The following is a 23,992-nucleotide window of genomic DNA, read 5'->3' on the forward strand; positions in this document are numbered from 1 at the left end:
CCGAACTGGTTCCGTTAAGAACGAACAATGCGGGGAAAGTGTGGCAACGCCGATTGTGTTTCATCAGATGTATTACTGAAGTCAACATTTTGAAACAACAATTAGAATGGTAACCATTTAAATGCATTTAACAATTTTTTTTAAATTTAGGACAATACTTAACAATTGGTTAACTAGTCTTGACCTAGGAGTGGTCACACTATTAAACGACCTGCCAACTCGTTGTGCGCAGAGTTGCCATATAGTCACAAAAATCTTTCGCATAAAGAAGTAAAACGTAAGAATTTTCATATGCGTTTTTCGTCAAGAAATCCGCATTAAAATAGTGTAAAAAGTGGTAAATAAAATGGAGCAAACAAAGCGCCAGTCAAAGGCATTGAAATTCAGCTCGTTCTAACTGTTTTCGGCGTTGTTTTGCCCCTCGCATAAATTTGTTGCGCGCCATTTTGTTTTTGGAAAGCAAAAGAAAAAGAAGAAATACAACAGCAAAAACCTACCACAAAAAAAAAAGAAAGAGGAAAAGGAATTTTGTGGGGGGAAAAGCAAGTGAAAAACATGTGGCGCTCGGCTAGTTCGAGCATCATATTTGTGCCCCTAAAAGCTATACGAAAATAACGCGCGACATGCACATAAATAAATGCGACTGAAACACTGAAAACTGAAAATATCGATACGATGAATAAACGAAGAAGCAGCGATTAGTACGTCGTCGGCGGTCGTCTGTGTGGGTGAGAGAGTGATGGAGACGGGAATGGGGAAGGCGATTAAGTGCGAAAGAGATGGTGGAGCGCGGGGCGCGTATATAATTACGTCATAAGAATTAAAGAAAATTCAAGGTCTACAGCGCGGCGGCTATATAAAAAGCTATACGATTTCGTTACGTTCTCGGTTTTATCAAAAATAAAACTTTGGCCAGCGAGCAGCAACAACAACAAGTATGGCTGTTGTGTGCCAGTGTGTGTGTGTTTCATTTTCGCGACTGTATAATTACATACACACGCAGTCCCGCCGTTGTTGTTGTTTCTGTTTGCTTTTTTATTGTAAGCGAGAAGAGCGCGCAGCTGTGAAAAGCAGAGAGGAAGAGAGCGAGAGAGTGGAATTTGCTGTTGAGCAATTTGTGTAACCATCGATAATGTTTGATTTATTTAAACCCCATTTTTATTACCCCTTTTTGCAGTGACTCGCGATGCGTGCGGCATAGAAGTCGTCGCCCCCCAAAAACCGAGATCCCGACCCCCCACACGCACACACACATGTACAGACTGCGATTGTTCATAAATTTAAATTGATTAAAAGTCAGAGCGAAAAAGAAAAGCGAACAAAACACCGGAAAGCAAGTAAAATTAATAAAAATCAATAGAGTGGCGAGCGGGAGGCGATAAAACGTGTTATCAGTGTGAATTAATTGGCTACGAAGAAGGGAACGAGCAGGAGGCGGAGGAGCGGGAGCAGGAGGAGGCGGTTGCTCCGGAGATTGAGGTTTAGGGAGCTCCAAATCCGCATCCCGGACGCGGATCCGGACCCCTTGACATCATGTCCGTGCAGCAGTTCTGCCTGCGGTGGAACAACCACCAGCCGAACTTCATTTCCGTGTGCTCCTCGCTGCTGCACAATGGCACCCTGGTGGATGTCACCCTGGCAGCCGAGGGTCGCCAATTGCAGGCCCACAAAATAGTGCTATCCGCCTGCAGTTCGTACTTTCAGGTAAGTTGGAGACCTACGCAGCGTATATCCGTTACGAATTAAACTATATATCAAATGTGTTCGACAGGCTTTGTTTACCACAAATCCGTGCCAACATCCCATTGTCATCCTGAAGGACGTGCAGTACGATGACCTAAAGACCATGGTGGACTTTATGTACTACGGCGAGGTGAATGTGTCGCAGGAGCAGCTACCGCACATCCTCAAGACCGCCGAGATGCTCAAGATCAAAGGCCTAGCGGAGATGCCAACGGATCCGGCCAATCTTACCAAGTCGGACAGCAAATCCTCCACCGACGGCACCGAGATGGTGGGGGGCGCGGGAGTGGGCACTGGAGCGGGCAACTCGGGTGGCAGCCTGGGAGCCGCCAGTGGAAGCAGCGTGGGCGACTCCCTGTGGAGTAGCAGCGAGGCCCAGCAGTTCCAGCAGCAGCAGCAACAGCAGGCCCAGCAACAAGCACAGCAGCAGCACCATCACCACCAGCAGCAGCAGCAGTTACAGCAGCAACAACAACAGGCGCAGCAGCAGCAACAACAGCAGCAGCACCATCACCACCACCATCAGCAGCAGCAGAGTGGACAGGCGCAGGCGGCGCAGACGCATCACCACCAGATGCGACGTACGCCGTCACCTTTGAGCGCTGGAACTTCGCCGGCCACCAGGCGCAAGCGCTTGCGCAAATCCTCGAATAACGGTGAGTTGGAGTTGGGTAAAGCATCGTCGTGATAGATCCAAAATTGTAAGGGCTCAAAAAATAACTGTTTTTCTTAATAACGCAGGTTCAGGCGATCGCAACAACGCGGAGGAGCAGCACAACAGCTCACTGGACGCGGGCAGTGGTGCCGGCAATGCCGGTCTCAGTCTCGCCCAGATGAACCAGATGACATTTGGTGCGGGCGGTGGTTTGGCCGGCCACTCATTGCACGCGGCCAAGCTGCTCAAGGAGTCGGCCAGCGCTGAGCTGGAGCAGCAGCCGCAGGACTCGGATCTGGACGATGGACACGGACACTTACATATGCAAATTGTAATGAAATTGGTCACGTTAACCTTGTACCCTCGTCCGCATGAGCAAAGGCACTAATTGTTTTCTTTTTCTTGCAGAAGCCCGAAGTGGACATTGGCGGCGTGAACCAAACGATGCCCTTGGACATCTCCGGCGGCACCACACCATCCGAGCACGATGCGCCGAACTCCCAGTCCTCGCACTCGGGTAAGTCGCAATTGGAAATCAAAAGCCAGCACACTGTTCCATCAAAGCTCATTGTTCATCGGGTAGGGATCTCATTTGCCAGGTTGGATTCTTTTTTTTTATCGTTTCTTAGTTTTATTTGCCTTGATTACTTTAAAAAACACAAAACACTGACAAGTTAACTGCAATTCGTAGTCAAAAGAATGCTGACAAACTATTGATAAATTAGGAGTCAAGAGGGAAACTGTGTATAAATAAGTAATCACTTGACTTTTTTGAAACGAGCACGTACTCTACAGGACTGAAAGAACATAGCTTTACAATGTTGGTATCATTTGCGAACTGACTAGGGGTTCACTGAACTGATAAGCACTGTCACCTATGTTCTCTTAAGCAAATCAATGTGAAATCTAAACCACTGTGTACTCTCGATTCACCCATCGAAATAATGCCCACAATCATACTTCATCTGCATATATCTCACACACGAACGGTGCCATTTCGAAAAAATTTCAGTACACAGCGCTTGGAGAAATGAATGCTAAAGCTAAATATGAGATCTAGCATACCGATTATTCATTACCGATTTACCGACTAAGTGCAACGAAATAATTGAGAAATGCCGAAATTTTCTATGTTTAACTATTATTGTGTATTGTATTCCAAAACCAAATCCTGCCTGAACTTGGGAATGGGAGAGAGCTAGCACAGAGTCCAGAACAAAAACCAAAACTTCCAAAAACTAAACCTATGATTTTTTTTTCAATTGTTCATTCTCTATTTGCGTTTACTTGCGTTTTTTTTTTTTTTTTTTTTTTTTTTTTTTTTTGTTGTTTTGTGGGAATTTCTAAAACAGCGGTTTCCGATGATAATGATTTAGCCTTAGCAATCTTTCCTCTACTACCTACCTCTATTGTACCTATCTAAGAACTGCCTCAGAACCTATAAAGTACTGTCTCAGTAAGAACACAACTGACCTAAGATCAAAGCCGGAACTGACCTGACCAGACCCAAACAGACCAAATCCCGACCCATTAGAGCTAGGAGAGAGCGATCTCAACTTCAATTTCGATCGAAATGCCCCAGTAACCAGTACCAGTAACAGAACCAATCTTTCATTCGCTGTCTCTCTCTCTCTCCCCTTCCCAGGTCTGCAATGGACAGTTGTCGATTCCAACTATCCGCGCTTCTCCCTGCCTGCCTGCCAGTCCAACTTGCTGGGCAACGGCGGTGGCAGCGGTGGTGGAGCCGGTAGCCAGAGCAGTGGTGCGAATAGCGCCGGCGGCGTCAATAACGATCAGCGGCAGCAGCACGAAGCCCAGCAGCAGGCCACCCAACAGCAACAACACCTGCAGCAACTGCACTACCAGCAGCAGCAACAGCAGGAGCAGACATCCGCTTCCGGACAGGCCTACTCGTCGCAGATCATTACCGTGAACAACCTAGTCGGAAGCTATGCGACGGCGGCCCAGAACCTTTCGCCCACCTCGCCCAATGAGTCAAACATGGTGCAATCGGTCTACAGTCAGGGTCCCACGCCCACCCAATCCCCGGTGCACGCGGGAGTGGGTGGAGCAAGTGCGGCTGGCGGTGCAGCTGGCAATGCCAGTGCTGGAAACGGTGGAGCCCCTGGAGCGGCCAACCAGGTGGTGAAGCGCAAGAGATCGGTGAATCCGCAGGGAGACGAGAACTTTATCCGAGCCCTGGAGGCGGTACGCACGGGTGGTATCGGATTCTGCAAGGCAGCACGACTTTACGGAGTAAACAACAGGACCCTGTGGCTGGAATACAAAAAGCGTGGCTATCCGGTGTCACGGCCCAGCATAAAAGCGCGTGTGGTCAAACAGGAGCCGAATCTGTCGCCCTCGCCGACGCCCTCAACGAATCAGGGCGACGACAACACCAACGAAACGCTCGGCATGCAGATACCACCACAGGCGGAGACTCCGACGCCTTCGCTCATGTGCACATCGCACCACGCTGGCCTGGGAAGCGGAGCTGGAAGTCTGCCGGCCGGAGGAAACTCGCACCCAGCGATCGGGGTGATGAGCCTGTTCGATCCGCGATACATGGATTCGCCCGGCAATGTCCACTCGATGACGCGGCAGCGGTACATCGAAGCCACCGGCGGCGGAGCAGGTGCGGGAACGGGCGCAGGAACCGGCACCATTAACGTTAATCCGACCACCGCCATGAATCTACAGAGTATTAACTTCAACTCAATATAGAATACGATTTCGAGCCAGGCGGGAACGGCCACTCTGCTGCAGGCAGCTGCCGTGATGGCCGCCAGCGAGCCAGCGGAATCCCTGAGCATATCAGCCATGCCCGTCTCCGTTCCAATGGGCATGGCGCACAGTTTCCTCATCAACAACTTTGTGACGGTGGCTGCACCGCCGGTGGCTACGGTGACCAGCACGGGCCTGCAGTACTTGGACAAGTCGTAGGTCCGGACACAGAGCCCCCAAATTGATCGATACAGGTATTAGAGAAACGGCAGCAATCTAGTGTATATAGCGGACGCTTGTACGGCACAGTGGAGCGATATATGCCGACCCAGGATGGCACAGAAGTGGAATCGGATTCCTGCGCTGAGCTGAGCTGAGCTAAGCGAAGCAGGTGGATCGCAAGGAAGTGAGGGGCGAGGAGCGAAGCGAGTTAAGAGAGCAGGCAAGCCGGCCGCACTTGTAATAATACTTTTATAAAACCTAATTCCTTAAGCTAAACGTTTTGAACCCAACATTTTTACGATTGTTAACTAAGAAATCGGTAGTGCAGATCTTCGATATACATATATATATATATATATAGCTATATTACGTGTAAAAGAATAATGTAATTGTACATAAGTTATAAAATTTTATTAGTGTTAATCGCGAACATCAAATGATTTGTAAGCAACTGCAGCTAAAAAGTGGTGCTGTGTGCCAGCAGCCGACCAAACCTTGCGGAATCCGTTCCATAATTCCACTTTCTGTAATGCAAGCAAGCAATGGACTAAACCAAAAATTCTATCTGTAATCGTAATGATAAACATTAAGGACAAAATGAGATTTATTGGCAATTTCTGACGAAAATTTCCCACATCCTGCGGTTTGCTAGGCTCTGGCGCATCAGAAATAAGTTTTCTTCCTCGTTTCGAAAGGGATTTAATTTCTGCACTTGTGTTACAATAGCAAATACCAGTATGTAGGAACTCCCCGTGAGTATTATATTTAGCTTCCTATCAATGTGAGACCATTTTCTGTGTACAGTGACGCAAGTCCACTCTATTCGAAGCATAAGCGTAATCGTTAGCGACTCCCGACTCCATGCCGCACAATGTCAAGAGCAGGGAGATACGAGGATCGCTGGACCGCGTACAATAGACTAAGCTACTAGATCGGCGGAGGAGGAGGAGCATGTAAGCGAACCGGATATGTATGATAAATATGTACCAACCAATATATATGTATATATATTTATATTTGTGAATGTATACACACATTTTTTCATTTCTTTCTGAGTTACTCAAGGTGTCAATTCCTGTTTTTATGGGTGCGCTGGCACCAGGTCTTACGGTGATCGACTGTAGGTTATATATTTCCAAATCCGACAACATATCTGAGAATGGGGAGGGGTACTTTCCAGGGGGACTCGTTTACTTCGGCACTTATTTGTACATAGGCAGTGTACATATAGCGACGCGACGAGATCGGTGACGGACTACAAGATACAGATACGCAAACAAACGAAACTTAAAGATAACTCGTAACCACCCAAAATCCTAAACGGAGACTGCAGCTAAAGGCACATAGGAAACCAAAACAGAAACGAACACGGAAGGCGGAGATACGAACGATTCCGGTTTTGAATAACGATTACGTATAGTGTGTTTTTTAAACGATTCATATGAATATTGTACTAATAGAGAACTTTTTATATTGTGTCAAGGCATACTAAGAACTTAAGCGTGATTTGTTAGAAGTCATAGAGTAACGTAAACTTTGATAATGGACTTTTATTACTGTACACTCGCCCACACGCATCATATACCACGAAGGATCCCTACGATCCCAAGCCAACCCGATCCGATCCGATCCCAGACCACAGAACCACGGAAACATACGAAACAACCAAACAGAACAGATCAAAAGAGAACACTGATGAAACAATGCGAAAATAGCCGAAACAATAAGCAAATATTACTAACTCTGTTTCCTACAATTGCAAAGTACCAATAACTACGCTAGTTATGTGTGTGTTAAATATATATATAAATTATTTAAATCAGCGTAAGTGCATAAAGAACCGATTGTATTATAAGTTGCATGTACCATACCAAGTAATGCGCGCCCCAAACGAATCGAATATCGCGATGGAACGAACATTCTAGACTGTAGTCGATGTGCAAGAAACGAATAAACTTTCAAAACTACAACATACTCTCCCCTGGCTTCATTTCACTTTTCCCATTCAGAAGGACACGTTTGCGGATAGTTTTAATCGAAATGATATGGAAATGAGACCCCTAACATATTTGAAACATTCATATTTCATAATGAATCTTGGGCAACCGTATCCATGCTTTTTAGGACGGCTCAAAACCTAATCCATTGACACTATTTTCTTACAGAACCCAGTCCGGCGCATGCTCCTCATCCGCCACATCCTCCGCTGGGGGCCGCCAGCAGCAGCAGCGGTGGCAGCGGAAGCTTCGAGCGCTCCTTCAGCATCGGAGGCGTCGGATCCGTCGAGTGTGATCCAGATGGCACGCCCAGTTCGCCAGCGGTGATGGGCACCAAGCGCAACCGGGTGCTAACCCGTCAGCCGAGGGTGAAGCGGGACAGTGACAGCATCTCGTCCACGAATCAGATATCCCCGGATACGGCTGCCACGACGCTCGACTTTGATCCATTCAATGCTGCGGGCGCCACGAGTGCCACGGCTAGAGATTACTCTACGACGGGCTCGCATCATCTGCACCATCAGCCAGCTGTGCATCACCATCATCACCTGCTAACCGTTCCACCGCGGATCGAGCGCCATGCCTCTGAACCGGCTCCCAGTTTGGCTCCCTCCACGCCGCACCTGCTCAGCGTGCCGTCCAGCACTCCCTATCTCATCAAGCAGCACTCGGATCCGCTGCTGCCTCGCCAGTCCGCGCTGCATATGGCCGGATCCGGTTCTGGATCCAGTTCCGCGATGGCAACTGGCACCAATCCGTTTGCCCCGCTGCACCGCCAATACTCGCATCCGTTGTCGGGTTCAAATGCCAGCTATGTCACTCCGGCGCCGCTTCACCACCCGCACCACATCTCTCTGCCCGAGTCCATCTACGCCTCGGGGTCCCCGCCGCCGGCCGGCTCCTCGCAATACCTGGTGCCCACGCGCGTGCTGACCTGTCCAGTGGTTTCTAGTGAAACGGCAGCAACGCCCACTAATGCCAGTCCCGGCTCCTCGTCGACAGTGTCGGCGGCCGTGTCTGTGGTTACCTCGCCCAATGCGGGGCTCCAGAACAGCTCCAGTAGGCATCAGTTGTCGCCCACGTTCTCCATTGGATCGGATGTGGCACACGAGCGAAGGTCTCCGCACTCTCCCTCCATCAGCAGATCGCAAGTCGTGGAGCGGGCAGGGAAGAATCCAGCAGAGGCTGCCAACGGAGGCGGTTCGAGGCTGCGAACTTCCAAGTCAGCCTCGGGCTCCATCACTGGCACCCATCTGCATCCCGGCCAGGCCACCATGAGCAGTTCGTTTGAGCATTTGCCCACGCTGCGTGTTAAGAACGAGGAACTGCAGCGATCGGTGTCTTCACCTCAGGTGAGTTGAATGTGTACCCTACCGAAGGATCACTCACACTTACATACCTTTGTTGCAGACCCAACGGGAGATCATCACTCTCGAGAATCCCCGTTCTAGTCATTGTCCGGTCATTCGACCAGGTCCGGCCCTGGGCTGCAACTTCTGTTGGAACACCATCGACGGGCATGGCCGCATTTTGCGCCGCAAAACGAAATACCATTGTCCGGAGTGCCAGACGAATTTGTGCATTGTGCCCTGTTTCCAGGAGTATCACGAGCGGCTAAACAACGAGGCGGCCGCTGCGTCCAGTGGAGCTGCAGCGGGCGATAATCAGCTGAACAACAGCACGCCGGGATCAGGGAGCAGCAGCAGTGGCAAGGCGTCGCCGTACGTCTCCTCTGCCGGCAGTAGCAGCAGTGGAGCGGGTGCAGCTCGTCATTATACCAAGACGGAATCGATATAATCTGGAGCTGCCGTGGCCAAGCCCGCATATTTGTATTTGTGACAGGATGGCCGCCGAGAGGATGACCTCCACCAGACTAGAAGCCACGCATTGCTCGTCCTTCATTCTGCAATATGGTCCACGATGGCCTTCTGTCGAATTTGTTTTTTTTGTCAGCAGGAAGCGCGAAGAAAGCGCACTCACGAACTGCACCCAAATTTTCATTTGTTGTCCCAGTCCCACTGTGCATCCGGACCGGAGCCCGGGCACATGCACTGCTGGAGAGGGCGCCATGTGGCGCCGGAGAATTGTTTTTTGAGTCGTGCCCAGATGCACGCAGCCATTGTAAAGTAACGAAAATCTTTTGGACCACTCCGCCGGAATGCGGGGTGAAAACTTTTTTTAAATCGCTAAATGTAATACTATGTTTATGTGTGTGTACCTATGTACTATATATATATATATATATATATATATATGTGTATGTTCTTGTACAAAAAAACCGAACGAAAATCTAACAAAAATAAAACGTAGACGACGGTGCAGCCAGGCGGTGTATCAAACTTCTGAAGCTCGAATTACGATTAGGATTTCACCAAGTACAACTATCACTACCACTAGCCCAATCCGCTCCGGCCTAAACTTAAGTACGTCCTTGCACCTGTACTTTCGCCGGGCACCGCTGCGCAGGCGCACGAATTGTCTAGAGGCCTGCACTTGTTTTACTTAACGTTTTTATATCTATGTATGTATGTATGTATATGGACATGGCCTTCGAGGAGGTTTTCGGATGTGCTAGATCCGGCGAATTCGTTTAACTCTCAGTGTAAACTACCATGTATGTAAACAATACGGAAATCAATAAATACTTGTGACCCTCTGGTTTGATACGAATTGTGTTTTCATTTGGAAATAGTGCAGGAATCAGCCAAGAAACCTAAGTAACTAAGTGGAGCTTCGTTTCCTTTACGTTTACACATCTCATAGTGATCACATTTTATTGATCTAATTACCATTTAACAAACCGACTACGGATTACTTCTTGGCTGGAGCCTGTGGCGGAACGACCTCGGCGGGGGGATTAGCGTTGCGGAAGTTGGGGAACTGTTCCCAAGGCGCCGACAAGTCGAACTTCCTGAACTCCTGGGCCAACTCCAAGGGCTCGCAGACGACGCGCTTCTTCTCATCATCGTAGCGCAGCTCTACGTAGCCGGACAGCGGGAAGTCGCGGCGCTGGGGGTGTCCCTCGAAACCGTAATCGGTCAGGATGCGGCGCAAGTCGGGATGATTGGCAAAGAACACTCCGTACATGTCCCAGATCTCACGTTCGTACCAGTTGGCCGCCTTATGCACCTCGCACGCGGAGTCCAGGGGAGTCAGCTCATCGGTGTAGGTCTTAACGCGGATGCGCGAGTTGTAGCGCAGCGAGAGCAGATTGTAGACCACCTCGAATCGGTTCTTGCGGCAGGGCACATCCACGCCGGCAATGTCGACCAGGTTGGTAAACTGCGCCTGATGGTGATCCTTAAGGAACTGCAGCACGGGCACCACGCCCTCTGGGGCAATAAGCACCTCCAGCTCATCGCCGGCGGTCAGCTGCACCTTCTGCACGTACTTGGGCAAGCACTCGGCCACATAGCGCCCGAAATCGGAGAGGTGCGAGCGAGCGACTGCGTCCGGCTGGCGGACAGTGGCTGTGGGTGGAATGTCTTACATGTAATTGGCACCGTGATAAAGTCGACAATTACCTACGCTTATCCGCCTTCTTGGGCTCCACTGGAGTTGTGCTGGCCATCCGAAGAGCAGCGGATCCAGCAGCGGGCACCACTGAATATTGAAGGGTTAGAATAGATCAGTTAAAGCTCTTGAGACAAGACAATTACCAACCATGTTTGGCCGACAGAACGGCGACTGCGGTACGGGCACCCAGATTCCTGATTAAGGCCGCCATTCTACAAACTGTTCAATATAAATTCAACAATTTGCTCCGTTTTTGACAATTTATGTAATGCTAAAATGTCAATATAGTTGTTGGAGCCCCAGGGTTGTCAGTGCGCCAAATTAATATACCCGACAGCCCTAGTTCGGTATTTTAACAATTTCGGTACCACACAAATACCGCACATACATTATTTTATATCGTGTACGTTAACACCGAATTATTCTTTATTACCAACCACAAGACTTTTCTGGAATATTTGTTTAAATGATTTATAAAAAAAAAACCATACTACTTGATTTATTATTTAATTAAAAATACCAACACGTTCCTTGAAGTACAGCACATGGAAAACATACCGAAATACCGAGATCTTTGGTGAATTTGACTACCCTGGCTGAAAACTGTGACATCGCGTTGCGTTTGGAATTGCGAGAATTGAAAACTTTTTGGAAATCAATTGGGAATCAAAACACAACAATATGGTAAGTGAAACGCGTCCTCCCAAATCTCCGGGATAAGTGAAATTCAAATCTACAATCTTCACCGTTCGCAGAATAATCTAAAGTGGATGGGCCACTCGTCCACGATAATGGACATCCAGCGTTCGCTGCGTAATGATAATCAGCACTGCGAGGTGGTGCTGGCCTCCAGGGACGGCGTTCGAGTGCGCGCCCATCTATTCGTGCTGAGCACTTGCAGCGAACTGATGCGCAACCTCCTGGTGGACGTTCCGCGCGGCCAGGAGGCAACCATTATGCTGCCCGACATCCGCGGAGATTTGCTGGAGTGCATGCTGTCCTTCATTTACATGGGCGAGACTAGCCTGCCCTCCACGTCGCTCCCCGAGTTCCTGGAGGCCATTAACCTCCTGGGCATCAAATCTGCCATCAGCTTTGAGTGCAATCCATCGGCTAGTCCACCCAGTGTCGATGTTGACCATTCGATAGCCGTGGAGTCGGCCAAGTCCATTACAGGGCTCCAAATCGCTGAGGCGGAGCTGCTGGACGACGAGGAAGAGCCACATCCGATGGTCTCCGTCCCAGCCACAACACTCGCGGGATCTCAGCACCAGCCCAGCCATTCCAGTCGGTCCTTGGAGTACATTGATGTCTACGAGCCGCCGAAGATCACCTACTCAATCGAGCACATGGACGGAAGTTCCAGCGGCAATCAATTTATACTCACCGAGAACACGGGCACTTTCACCATAACGCAGTCAGCATCGAGTTTGTCCAAAATTGAGGCAGATGAAACGGCTACCAGTGGCGCTGAAGTGGACCTGGGAGATGATGACGTGGATGCGGACATTGCTGAGGATTCTGAGGAGCACGAATCACAAATGATAGAGGAGGAGTTCGCGTCACCCGATCCTCTTATGGAGCTAGAAGCTGGTACTGAAATGGACGACGATGACGACGTGCACGACCAGCTTGTGGACGAGGAAATAGACGTTAAGCCCCGCAAGCTGGGCGGGGGAAAGATGCGTATCCGTCGCTCCATAAGTGCGAAGCCTGTCAAACGATTGCCCGATTGCAAGCCGACCCGAATCCAGCAGTTCGTAGCTCTGAAACGTGAGGTAAAAGACGACATCAATGATGCTTTGGATCTGGCGGCCGACGCGGTTATCATCGAGGGCTTAAGCCTACAAAAGGCCGCCGACCGGTTTGATATCTCCAAGACAGTCCTGTGGCGACGCGTGCGCACTAATCCCGCCTACATGCGAAACAACCGGGAACGACCATCCCTGCAAGAGGCCTACGAGCGACTGAAGAATGGAGATTCTTTGAAGAGCATCAGCACTGAGTTGCAAATCCCCATGTCCACGTTGCACCGACACAAGGTTCGTCTGTCCGCCCAGGGACGCCTGCCCAACTTCGTGTCCTGCCGAAAGCGCGACAATACGCCCAAGGATGAGCTGCGTGATAAACTTGCCAAGGCGGTGCACGCCTGCCTGAATGAGGGAATGTCTCAAAACCACGCGGCCAACCTCTTCGAGATCCCCAAGAGCACGCTCTGGAGACACCTGCAGCGACGCACGACGAGTCAGAATAAAAAGATCAAGAAGGATTTGAAGGCCGAATACGGAGACGATATGCTAAACTAGAAATAAGCCTTCGGAGTTCTGGTTTTACAGACGTTCAGCTGGAATCAATAAGTTACCATTAAGAAGCCATAAGCATAGCGTTTAACATCATGTCTCATCAGTATATGTACATCAAGCATGTCCCATCTCCTGATGAAACCAAAACAGTCCGAAAGAGCAGCATGAGATGCTATTCTAGAGGTAGTTCTGTAGACTTAGCTCTATATGTAGATACCATTAGCTATTTTAATAACAGCTGCTCTTTTATTGTTCACTCCATCGTAATTGGTTAATTAAATACAACCAAAAATTGACAAACTTATTTTTGAATGGTTCAAATTTATAACATGAGAGAAATATATGTAATTGAAGTGCCGGTAATCTTCTCCATCAAGGGTATAAAAATATCGATATTTTCGCTGGTTCTTCACATCCCTAGCGAAATCTTTTCCCGGAATGAAGAGTCCAAGTCGGTGGTGTAGTGATGTCCAGGTTACCAGACCGATCCCTACTCACTCGCTGCGAGATTTTCGTCTACTTCGGCGTCTATATATTGTATATAGTTGTGGGCCTGTACAAGATATATGGACTGCGGGATCACATAGCCAATGAGGCAAAGTTCCAGTTTCCGGAGGGCTGGCGCTTGTATCCTTTTTCCCAGCGGCGTCGGGATGACAGCAACGATGAGCTGGAGAACTTTGGAGACTTTATCGCCAGCTTTTGGCCCTTTTACTTGCTGCACGCGGTTGTCCAAGGATTTATACGCTGGAAATGTCCCCGCCTTCAGTGTCTGGGATTCATCGGCGTCTGTGCCTTGGCTCTTAGTGTAAGCCTGGACTGGTCATCGATGGTACTACTAGTCACATTGATAGCAACGTACTACCTCGTTTCCCTGCTCTCACTAAAATTCCTCGTGTGGCTCTTGTCCGCCGGCTGGATACTGTGCATCAATGTGATGCAAAAGAATGCCTGGTGGACAGATCGCGTTGGTTACACGGAATACGTCCTGGTTATTGTCACAATGTCCTGGAGTGTGCTTCGCGGATGCAGTTATTCGCTTTCCAAGATGGGAGCTAAGCAGGAGGATTTGACGAGATACAGCCTCGTCCAGTATCTTGGCTACGCCATGTACTTTCCCTGTCTGACCTATGGGCCAATCATTAGCTACCAGAGGTTCGCAGCCCGGAGAGAGGATGAAGAGCAAAACTGGCTGAGATTCGTCGGAGGACTCCTGCGCAGCGCCATATGGTGGTTGGTGATGCAGTGCGCCCTCCACTATTTCTATATACACTACATGTCGCGCGATGTGCGAATGGTGGAGATGATGGACTCGGTGTTTTGGCAGCACTCCGCCGGCTACTTCATGGGCCAGTTCTTTTTCCTGTACTACGTGGTGACATACGGCTTGGGGATAGCTTTTGCTGTGCAGGATGGCATCCCAGCGCCCAATAGACCTCGCTGCATCGGACGCATCCACTTCTACTCGGACATGTGGAAGTACTTCGATGAGGGTCTGTACGAATTCCTATTCCAGCACATTTACGCCGAGCTGTGCGGCAAGCGATCATCGGCAGCGGCAAAGTTCGGCGCCACCGCCTTGACCTTCGCCTTTGTGTTCGTCTGGCATGGATGCTACACCTACGTGCTTATCTGGAGCATTCTGAACTTCCTCTGCCTGGCTGCAGAGAAGGTGTTTAAGACGTTTACCGCGATGCCGGAGTACCAGCGGTGGACACAGCGTCACCTGGGAGCCGTGGGAGCTCAGCGATTGTACGCAATCCTGGCCACCCAGCTCTTCATTCCGGCCGCCTTCTCCAATGTCTACTTTATCGGCGGACAAGAGATTGGAGACTTCCTAATGCGCGGCGCCTACCTTAGTGGAGTGGGCAACTATATGGCACTCTGCTTCTGCAGCTATTGTTTTTTCCAATGCTCTGAGTTGCTTCTGACCAAGTCGGATGGTCGCTCCAAGACCAAAACTTTTTGACCTCGCCAAAAGTCTGTCTAGATTTACGTGAAACTAACTACTTCTGAACGAACTTGTATTATAAGATGGCTTTAGAATTGTTTTGTGTTTTCACAGAAAAATAATTTACTTAATTTTCACATTAACAAATAATAATTATATAATTATATATAATACAATGAGTTTTTGATCTGCTCATTCTAGCTTTCGCCTTCTCCAGTATCCTTTCAGTCCAGCCACCTGGTTTGCGTGCAAGTGGACTGAAAGTTGTCGGGGAAGAGTTCGTCCATTATTTCATCGCAGGTCTGCGTGTGCTGCGTGTTGTACAGACCATCTGGCCAGTGGGTTTGGGTTTGGATGTGGGACAGCCCGAGTTCCTCGAACAAATCGTCGCAGGTTTGGGTGTACATGTGGGCAGAGGTTTGCAAGTCAAACATAGGTTCAGTTTCTGGATACGCGTGGAAATGGCTTCCGACCGCAACAGGCTCCTGTTCCTCTGCGAAATCATCGGTCATCGTTCCTATGTCGCCTCTGGTGTCGGGTGTTTGGGTTTCTATATCGCGCAACAAGGGCGCCAGCACTTCGTTCCTGATTTCATTCAGATCGTCTTCCTCCGTTTGTGTTTCCATATCTAGTTTCTGGGATGACATCTCTAGCGCATAGGGCACATCCATAATGGGCAGGAAACAAAGAATATGTTCCTCTTCAGCCGGTAAATCGGTGGCAAGTTCAAGAGTGGAGGGCATATTGGCCTCCGGATTGGGTATTTCAGCATATAGTTCTGTAACCCCCGCCAAGTTGGAAGGCAGGTTGTTAATATATTCCTCTGACGGATGTAAATCACTGCCTGTTTGTAAACTGTGGGCAGTTAAGGAATCTGCAGAAACCGGAATTGGCTGTGGATTCAGCCTTTTCCATGTGGCCAGCGAGGGTATGGGAACCTTGTCGGATTCATGCTGCACCAAGTGGTTCTTCCGCCGCATGTGGGTCCTGAGGCCAGCCTTGCTGTTGTAGGTCAGTTCACACACTGGACACTTGTGTTTTGCGCACTGATGCTTCTCCAGATGGTGCTGCAGCAGGAATTTCCCGCCGCACGCCAGGCACTTGTAGTTCTTGTCCAGGTGGCTCTTCTGGTAGTGCTGTCGCAGCAAGCGCAAGCTGGTGAAGCTGCGGGCTCCCTTGGTGGCCACATGGTAGATGCACTTTTCCACGGGGCAATGGAATGCGACAATTGGCCCAATCACTGAGGGTGGGAGAACCTCCTGGTGCCGCCGGCGCAGGTGCAGTTGATAGTGACTGAGGTTGCCAAAGATAAGGCTCGGACATTTCTCGCACCTGTGCTCCCTCACGGGCATTAATTCTCGAATATCCGGCGTGTGTTTTTCGCAGTGCATTCTGTTGTTTGGAAAAGGCATGCAATCGATACAAGATGAATCGAAAGTTATCGATTGCCTCGGTATGGTATTTCTGAACAATACTTGTAACGGTCACTCCGCAACGAGGCATTTATTATTAAAACGTATCGCTCTGCAAAATACGAGGTAGCGATCGCTTTCGAAAGAATATTTGTGCAGGTGCGACAAGCTAATAATAACAACCAAATATGGGCAGCGAAGATAACGGGCCCAAACAAATTTAGATAAAACTCAAAATCAGTTTAAAGTGGTCCCTCGTATGTGCACTTATACCAATGACGAGATGTATCTGCGTGTGCGTGCGAATAAAAGTACATTAAAATTAAGCGCAAATTAATTCGGGCTACTTTTCTGTGGTTATATGTGCTATATGGTGTAATCCATCGCATGGTGCAGTGTGATAATATCGAGATATTTAATTACCAACGAATGAAACAAGCAGTTTCAATCCAATCCACCCACGCCAACACACACACCTGTGAACCCATTGCCTTTTGCTCTTGTTTTGCCACGCCCCCGCGTCCTTGCCGCCCCCTGAAGTGGCTATTTTTGGTGCGACTACGTCATCTGTGGCATCTGAATCGGCCGAAAACATCTGGCGGTGCGAAAGATAGTGTGCGGAATACATATCATTCAAAGCAACTTCATCATCGTCACGATCGTTATTGAATGGAGGGCTGGGTTTACAAAAAGCGGTTTTAAAAGGGCGTACCCAAGGTTATTCCAACTCGAATCCAGTTCTATCCACAAACAGTGCTTAGATTCCATGGTAATTGTGCGCAATTTCGCCACAATTTACCTACGAAATGTGTGTACAATTATTCCATTTTCTGGTTTACCTACAATCGTAATTGGGTTTACGTTAATTTCGTTGGATGAATATGCCCCGTGGGCCTAAAGTTCGATTCATAAAATTTGCATGCGGCAGAGAAATACACGAAAACGCTGCCTGAAATTAATACAAAGGCTAAAATTAAATACATATTAAGGCGTTTTTAAATCTCTTCTGATCGCGTCGAGTGGCAGACCTTGTACGCACAGACGTACAAAGCTGAATATTCTAATTTATCGCATACTCTTCCAAAAAGAAGCATCAATTCGGTTAGAAGGTTGCTCTGTACACGGGAAAATATTTTATTCAAGATTGTTTAGCTGAAATGCGTTCCATCTCAAATTCATCTTATTAACTAGCATCCCAGCTGCATTCCTTATAAAATTGTGATAAGATAGTCTGGAAAAACAAGTTGACTGACGACATATATCACACATTTTAACTACCGAAGGGAATTTGTTGGTGTCAGCACTAAACTCTGTGAGTTAAAGATTGCTTGGTCCAAATTCGCAAGGTTATCGCATTTGCAAAGCGAAGATTCATCCGAGCTGAGAAGATAATGAATGTCTGATGGCATGACGCAATCGGTGCGGTTGCACATAGGATGGATTTCTGGGGTAGTGTCTCAAAGTCTCAATTTATTTTCCAATTGATGCCAGCCGCCGCATTCAACTGGTTTCGTTGCCCATGGCAATCTCTGGGAATTGGACTGGTAAATGGGAGAGTTTAAGTAGAACCTGGACGCCAGCGGATGCTAATTGCATTAACGAATTTGCTTCGATCGAGTGTAAACCAAATCGAAGCTGATTCAGCTGAGATCAATGCATATCGCCCACATACGTCATCGTACTGTATATCTGATGTATCTGATGTGAATAGCTTTGCTTATTTCCGCCAAGTGCAGCTGGTTTCAGCCGATCGTTGGCGTTCTGGCCAAGACCAAGACATCTGGTTATCTGACTTGGTCATATCTACTTCCGCCTGGCCTGCAGCTATGTGCTTCAGATATCTATATATGTGTGCAATGGCTCCCTGAACGAATGGTGAAAGTTGGCGCAGTTTGGATTTGGATGAGGGGCAGGTCATTGTACACCAGCTCCAAAAGTTGAGCGCCTGTCGTCGTCTGATATTCAGACATGTAAAGACAATTGCTCAATTGCTTTGGCAGTTGTCGTCATACGAATACAATTGCCATATCTTATCTGAGTTTCTACCGAAAACTCCGATTGTTGCTCCCAGTTTTGCATGTCTGCTTACAATCCCTTCATGGAATTTCAATTGGTAATTGCCTTGTGACCGCCAGCAGATTATTTCCCTCGTTTGCTACACGGAAACGAATGTTTCGACGAGATTTTATTGAATATTATTAAGCTTCTTGATTTGTATACTCTAATTTATGTTGATGCTTAGTATCTTATTTTAAAGTTGATTCTGGATAGGGTATATCCATGTGGAGTACTTTTTGAGATCTCTCTATGCGGACTTGCTCTCCAATAGATTCGAATGCGTGCCAAATGAGCGAAAGTGACTCATGGCGCCGTGGTTGGGGATGAGATGCTGACCATTGGGCTCTGCGCTATTTTCAGCATCCATTTTCAAAATCAACTCAGTTCTGGTTGTTTATCTTTCTGAATTAGTAACTTTTAGTTTGACTTTTGCACATTTTATCGCCATTCTGTTAAAAACTGGATTGGAAACATATTTTGATTTGTAACTTATACAATTACATATCTACATAAATTTTGCCCAGAAGGTACACATGGTTTTGCCACATAAAAAAAAGCAAAGCCAATTTTCTGCTGATTGCGCAAATAGCTGTGGGAATTGTTTTCGTCGGAGAACTCCCATGAGATTTGCTGCTGATAATAGAAAACAAAACGACAGAATGCCAGTAATAAGGATATGAAAAGTGCCAATTGATTGGTTATAGATGCTTTTAAAATTTATAGAAATTTAATTTTTTTTTTTTTTTAAATGTAACTTAATTGCATTTTTTTACAGATTCTTAACCGCCAAGTGCATTTACTAGCCTAGCAACATGAGTAAACCTGGCAGTGCTCCTCCGCAGTTCACCTATGTGCCGCCCCCTTCGGCCCCGCCCTCTTACCAGGAGGCGGTGGGCGGAGTGAAGCCGGTGGGTCCATATACGCCCGTGGTGGCGCCTGCAACCACGGCAAATACCACGATTGTGACCACGGTTGTGCCCATTAGCCGCACTTCGACACACATGATCTGTCCATCGTGCCATGCCGAGATCGAGACGACTACGCGCACCGAGCCGGGAATGATTGCCTACTTGTCCGGATTTTTGATTGCCCTGTTCGGGTGAGTTTTGCCTGGCTTTCTGCATCCCCACAGACGTCGAGTTAATGCGGTTCTTTCTTCCTTTCCTAGTTGCTGGCTGGGATGCTGCCTAATACCTTGCTGCATCGACGACTGCATGGATGTGCATCACTCGTGTCCCAACTGCCGCGCATATTTGGGGCGATACCGTCGATAGGATTGAACGAGCAGGTCCAGCAAGGGGTTCCGTGGTGTAGATTGATTACTTTAAGCAAGCGTTTTTTGCCTTTATTTATTTAATTGTAGTAATATCATTTGGATTCCACAGCGAAGGCAGATGGAAAGAGCTAAGGCTTCCCCTAATCTAACGCTAACTCGCTAAATTGCTCCGCCGTTTTACATTTTGGTTCGCCCAATCCCTAATTGTTATGTGAATGTTTCTGCCACGCTAAAGATAGTAGTACGTATACATTAAAATATCCAGCGCTTCGCGGACAGGACAGCCACTGCAAAAACTCAAATAATGAATCCGCCTTTCTACGTATGTATGTACTAGCCTGATTACGAGCACAAAATTCGCTTGTGTGTCCATTTTGAAGAATAGGCCTTTTGATATTGCACAAATTGTAAATGTTCTGAAGTCCGACTTATGTTTTTCGCACATTGTTTGATGAATAAATGGCTTAGAGTGTAGTCAAAAGATAAAATACAACATATTTTTGTAACAAAGTGTAAATGTCTTCAGCAAAAGTGCATATTGTATACTGTGAAAGTTAATCTCCCTAATAATTAATCACGAAATCTATATAATTGACTTTTAATTTTTAAATAAATTTAAAAATGTCACCAAAGGTATTGGATAATTAAGTTCAGCTATGTTTATAATGATTAATAGCTGAGATATTTGAAAAGGAGTAGATGAATTCTAATATTTGTCTGAAAAAGGAATTAATTATTAACATTAATTAATTTTTTTTTGAAAGCATAGCAGTTTCAGTATATTTTTGTCTAATATATAATATATTGTAACGGTCATCCGTATGGTCACACTGTTTTTACGTTTTTGCGTTTGTTTGGCTTTTTCATCCGATTTTGATTTTGGAATTAATAAAGGTATATATTCAAAGAATAATAGATATTTGTGGGATCTGCAAGTCCTCCACAAGCTGCTCCAGCCTTCCATATCAAAGGAGCCCGCCTTTCATGTTCCAAATTCACGAAAACACCAGAATCTAGGTCGCACGTGTTTGGATGTTTATGGTGTCCAGATTGAAGGATTTCACGATTATAACGAGTCGTTTACGTCACTACTTTCGAAACATGGACGTCAAGGAGCTGAAGCCTCCCAGCTCGGTGCGCGGAATGCAGGAGCTCCAAAGGGAACAGTTCCGAAAGATCGTTCAAGTTCCGCGATTACGGGTGCCCGAGTCTAAGGTGCAACGTGTGATGCCGCTGGTCAAGAAGTTCCTGCTGAAAATGGAGCACCTGCATCCTGTCCGAGCTGTGGACCAATCTCGAGAGATCCTACTACATCCAACGCCTGTCAAAAACTGGGAATCCCTGCCAACAGAGGATCTGCAGAGGCAGAAAGTCAATGCCGAGAACTTCTCCTTTGCCGACCTCGAGTTAAGGTATGAAAATTGGAGCGCCAATGAAATCCTGAAAAGCGTGCTACCCACGGAGGAGGAGGGTCTCACATCCTACTCCCGCATAGGCCACATTGCCCACCTTAATCTTCGTGATCATCTGCTGCCCTATAAGCAGCTCATCGGTCAGGTGCTCCGTGACAAGCTTCCCAATTGCCGTACTGTAGTTAACAAAGCATCCTCCATTGACAACACTTACCGCAACTTCCAGCTAGAGCTGATCTGTGGGGACCCCAATTACCAGGTGGAAACTAAGGAGAACGGAGTCCCATTTGAGTTTGACTTCTCCAAGGTGTACTGGAATCCCCGCCTCTCCACGGAGCACGAAAGAATTGTCAAAATGCTGAAATCGGACGATGTTCTCTATGATGTATTTGCTGGCGTGGGTCCATTCAGTGTGCCTGCTGCCAAGAAGCGATGCCATGTCCTGGCCAATGACCTGAACCCTGAGAGTTTCCGTTGGCTCCAGCATAATGCCAAGAGAAATAAGTGCATGCCCAATATAAAGATGAGCAATAAAGATGGTAGGCAGTTTATCGTCGAGGAGCTAAGGGAGGACCTGATAAAGCGTCTATGTACCACGGATACTACTACGTATGCCATACATATTACAATGAATCTACCTGCAATGGCTGTAGAGTTCCTGGACGCATTTCGTGGTCTTTACAGTGCAGATGAGCTGGCGCAGTTGCCTACAAACGTGTGCTATCCCACTGTTCATGTTTACTCCTTTGCCAAGGGTGAGAACACGAAGGAATTGGTGCGTCAACTGGTGGAGAGCAATCTGGGAGCCGTCCTGGACGAGAACCTGCTCCAGGGTATCAATTTTGTACGGAATGTTGCCCCCAACAAGGACATGTATAGAGTGTCCTTTAAGCTATCACTAAACTTGCTAACCACTTTAAAGGAAGTCGAAGTCACGAGAAAACGTTGTGCAGAGGAGGAGCTGGAGGTCCCCACCAAAGTGAAATATGTTTGATCCAATAGATACAATAAAGTTGTGATTTCCAAACAATTACAAAGAGTCTCCTCGTATGCATACTTACAGATGGGTCGCAACAAGGCAAACAACAAGAAGGTAACTCCTGGGGCCGCCAAGCCAAAGTCGGCTCTGAACAAGTCCAAGAAGGCCAAGAACGTATTCAAAGTAGGCAACGGTAACAAGGGCAAGGGCAAGAAGCCCAAGGAAGTGCAGGGCAAGCTCAAGCAGGTGAGTGGATTGGCTACTGCTGGATAGAATCCCGTCACGTACGCGCTTAACTTGCAGATCAAGGAATCTGTTAAAGCCAAGCAGGAGAATTTGGACGCCAAACTGAAGACTCTACACAAGGATCTGGTGGTGAAGAAGCCAAAGGCCCCTGTGGCACCCATCAAGAACAACAAGAAGAAGGGGGCCAATGCCCAGGAAGTCTCCAACACACTAAGCAAACTGAAGTTCTAAGCAACTCCGCCGGAGACCACGTTTCACGTATAGATGCATATACGTATTACGCATAGATGTAGTTAGTCCCCATTGATTGTTAATAACTTTGGTGCAATGTTGCCAGCAGTGGCAGTGATTATCCAAAATATATGTTAGCTATACCGACAGCGATGGGAAGTCCTCAGCCAGGTGGAGACTACGTAGCCAAATATCTGTTGATATCCTTTAAAGCTAGCATAAATTCAGAATTTCCTTCCTAAGAAGTATAATATCCAATGAATAGACTTGCAAAATAACAGTTGATCCCCAATTTATTTTTACAAATATTGTGCAACTCTTACAATACGAGTGCGATTTATCCTACCCAATTGGTATGTTATATGTTGAATCCTTCCTAGGAACGGCTGACTCCCCATCACTGTGTTATGGCAGTCTAGACAACCACAGAAACAGTGTTAACTGGGGGCAAAACTGCACCCGGAATTGCGGTGGGTGCAGCGGGAGTTCCAGGGGCAGCAGTAGAGGCTTCTACCGTACCATTCACAGCATTCCAGCCGAGGAGCTCTCGGATGATGCTATCCAATTGGACGGTATCAATGCCCGCCTTCTGAAGTTCAGCCAGAACCTGTGTAGTTTCCACTGTATTCAGCCAGCGTTCATACATGACTCGCAATGCCTGTAATCTCGACCAGAACTGGGCGAAAATTCCCTGCTGCAGCACCTTGGCATCGATGTGCGCTCGGATAGCATACAGTGGAAAGTAGAGCTGAACTTCGTTTAGGAATCCTTGCCAGCCGAAAACGGTTCCGGACCAGTAGGGAAACTGGTTCAATAGACTCACTTTGAGCCTCTGCTCCTCCAACTCAAAGGAACCGCCCGAGGCCAGGAGCTGCTGGTCCGTCCACTGCAGAAAGAGAACGAGCTCCGGCTGGGAAAGCAGACGCCAGCGGGCAGTGACTGCGGCATTGCTGTTGATGATCCGCACGAAGGCCTGGAACTGGGCATCGTTGATTAGGTAGCGCACCAATAGCTGGTTCAATGGCTTCGACTGGATCAGACGCTGGATTTCTTCCAGATCTTGGGATAGAGTGGGCGGTGGAGCTAAGGTAGCTGGCGGGGACGGCGGCAACAGACCACCAGTTGGTGGCACCAACTGAGGAGACCACAGTGCCAGGGATCCACTGGCCAAGGTAACCAGGAGCAGCCAGTCCAGAGCAATGGCCATGTCTGTGAGGTGGTGAGCGAAAGACGACTACTAAAATTAAAGTCGCAGAAGCTTTTATAT

General features: G+C 47.8%; 9 protein-coding genes across 16 annotated transcripts; 6 read left to right on the top strand and 3 right to left on the bottom strand.

Annotated features, from left to right (window-relative positions):
* Positions 1–213: 213 nt before the first annotated feature.
* On the top strand, positions 214–9,256 carry LOC6610567 (G-box-binding factor). 6 transcript variants are annotated; one of them, XM_032718362.1, is made up of 7 exons: positions 214–277; positions 1,178–1,704; positions 1,772–2,399; positions 2,485–2,741; positions 2,807–2,915; positions 7,510–8,693; positions 8,752–9,256. In XM_032718362.1, the coding sequence occupies exons 2-7, from the start codon at positions 1,534–1,536 to the stop codon at positions 9,136–9,138; spliced, it is 2,736 nt and encodes a 911-aa protein (XP_032574253.1). In that variant the 5' UTR covers positions 214–277; positions 1,178–1,533; the 3' UTR covers positions 9,139–9,256. The 6 variants fall into 6 exon arrangements, with proteins under 6 accessions (XP_032574253.1, XP_032574256.1, XP_032574257.1 ...); XM_032718365.1 differs by having other exon boundaries at positions 2,485–2,729; XM_032718364.1 differs by having other exon boundaries at positions 277–337.
* An 821-nt stretch (positions 9,257–10,077) lies between these two features.
* Positions 10,078–11,157, bottom strand: LOC6610570 (NADH dehydrogenase [ubiquinone] iron-sulfur protein 3, mitochondrial). The gene is made up of 3 exons (XM_002035107.2): positions 11,005–11,157; positions 10,870–10,944; positions 10,078–10,811 (listed from the first exon to the last, which is right to left on the bottom strand). Exons 1-3 carry the CDS (start codon positions 11,066–11,068, stop codon positions 10,153–10,155), a joined length of 798 nt encoding a protein of 265 aa, XP_002035143.1. The 5' UTR covers positions 11,069–11,157; the 3' UTR covers positions 10,078–10,152.
* Positions 11,158–11,435: 278 nt separating this feature from the next.
* LOC6610571 (modifier of mdg4) lies at positions 11,436–13,464 on the top strand. The gene is made up of 2 exons (XM_002035108.2): positions 11,436–11,541; positions 11,613–13,464. The coding sequence occupies exons 1-2, from the start codon at positions 11,539–11,541 to the stop codon at positions 13,161–13,163; spliced, it is 1,554 nt and encodes a 517-aa protein (XP_002035144.1). The 5' UTR covers positions 11,436–11,538; the 3' UTR covers positions 13,164–13,464.
* Positions 13,465–13,568: 104 nt separating this feature from the next.
* LOC6610572 (protein-cysteine N-palmitoyltransferase Rasp) lies at positions 13,569–15,230 on the top strand. The gene has a single exon (XM_002035109.2). It carries the CDS (start codon positions 13,627–13,629, stop codon positions 15,127–15,129), a length of 1,503 nt encoding a protein of 500 aa, XP_002035145.1. The 5' UTR covers positions 13,569–13,626; the 3' UTR covers positions 15,130–15,230.
* Positions 15,231–15,238: 8 nt separating this feature from the next.
* On the bottom strand, positions 15,239–16,962 carry LOC6610573. Its single transcript, XM_002035110.2, has 2 exons — positions 16,947–16,962; positions 15,239–16,503 (listed from the first exon to the last, which is right to left on the bottom strand). The coding sequence occupies exon 2, from the start codon at positions 16,500–16,502 to the stop codon at positions 15,336–15,338; it is 1,167 nt and encodes a 388-aa protein (XP_002035146.1). The 5' UTR covers position 16,503; positions 16,947–16,962; the 3' UTR covers positions 15,239–15,335.
* LOC6610574 (LITAF domain-containing protein) lies at positions 16,591–20,443 on the top strand. Of its 3 annotated transcripts, XR_004361735.1 has the most exons (4): positions 16,591–16,682; positions 19,357–19,680; positions 19,750–19,909; positions 19,967–20,443. XR_004361735.1 is itself a non-coding variant. In XM_032718369.1 (3 exons), the coding sequence occupies exons 2-3, from the start codon at positions 19,394–19,396 to the stop codon at positions 19,853–19,855; spliced, it is 393 nt and encodes a 130-aa protein (XP_032574260.1). In that variant the 5' UTR covers positions 16,591–16,682; positions 19,357–19,393; the 3' UTR covers positions 19,856–20,443. The 3 variants fall into 3 exon arrangements, 2 of the variants coding, with proteins under 2 accessions (XP_032574260.1, XP_032574261.1); XM_032718369.1 differs by having other exon boundaries at positions 19,750–20,443; XM_032718370.1 differs by having other exon boundaries at positions 16,629–16,649; positions 19,750–20,443.
* Positions 20,444–20,584: 141 nt separating this feature from the next.
* LOC6610576 lies at positions 20,585–23,151 on the top strand. The gene is made up of 3 exons (XM_002035113.2): positions 20,585–20,751; positions 22,333–22,494; positions 22,552–23,151. Exons 2-3 carry the CDS (start codon positions 22,333–22,335, stop codon positions 22,723–22,725), a joined length of 336 nt encoding a protein of 111 aa, XP_002035149.1. The 5' UTR covers positions 20,585–20,751; the 3' UTR covers positions 22,726–23,151.
* Positions 20,758–22,302, top strand: LOC6610575 (tRNA (guanine(37)-N1)-methyltransferase). The gene has a single exon (XM_002035112.2). It carries the CDS (start codon positions 20,890–20,892, stop codon positions 22,261–22,263), a length of 1,374 nt encoding a protein of 457 aa, XP_002035148.1. The 5' UTR covers positions 20,758–20,889; the 3' UTR covers positions 22,264–22,302.
* LOC6610577 lies at positions 23,001–23,971 on the bottom strand. Its single transcript, XM_002035114.2, has one exon. It carries the CDS (start codon positions 23,930–23,932, stop codon positions 23,141–23,143), a length of 792 nt encoding a protein of 263 aa, XP_002035150.1. The 5' UTR covers positions 23,933–23,971; the 3' UTR covers positions 23,001–23,140.
* Positions 23,972–23,992: the final 21 nt, after the last annotated feature.

The sequence above is a fragment of the Drosophila sechellia genome, chromosome 3L (assembly GCF_004382195.2).
Source record: "Drosophila sechellia strain sech25 chromosome 3L, ASM438219v1, whole genome shotgun sequence".
Lineage (NCBI taxonomy): Eukaryota > Metazoa > Arthropoda > Insecta > Diptera > Drosophilidae > Drosophila > Drosophila sechellia.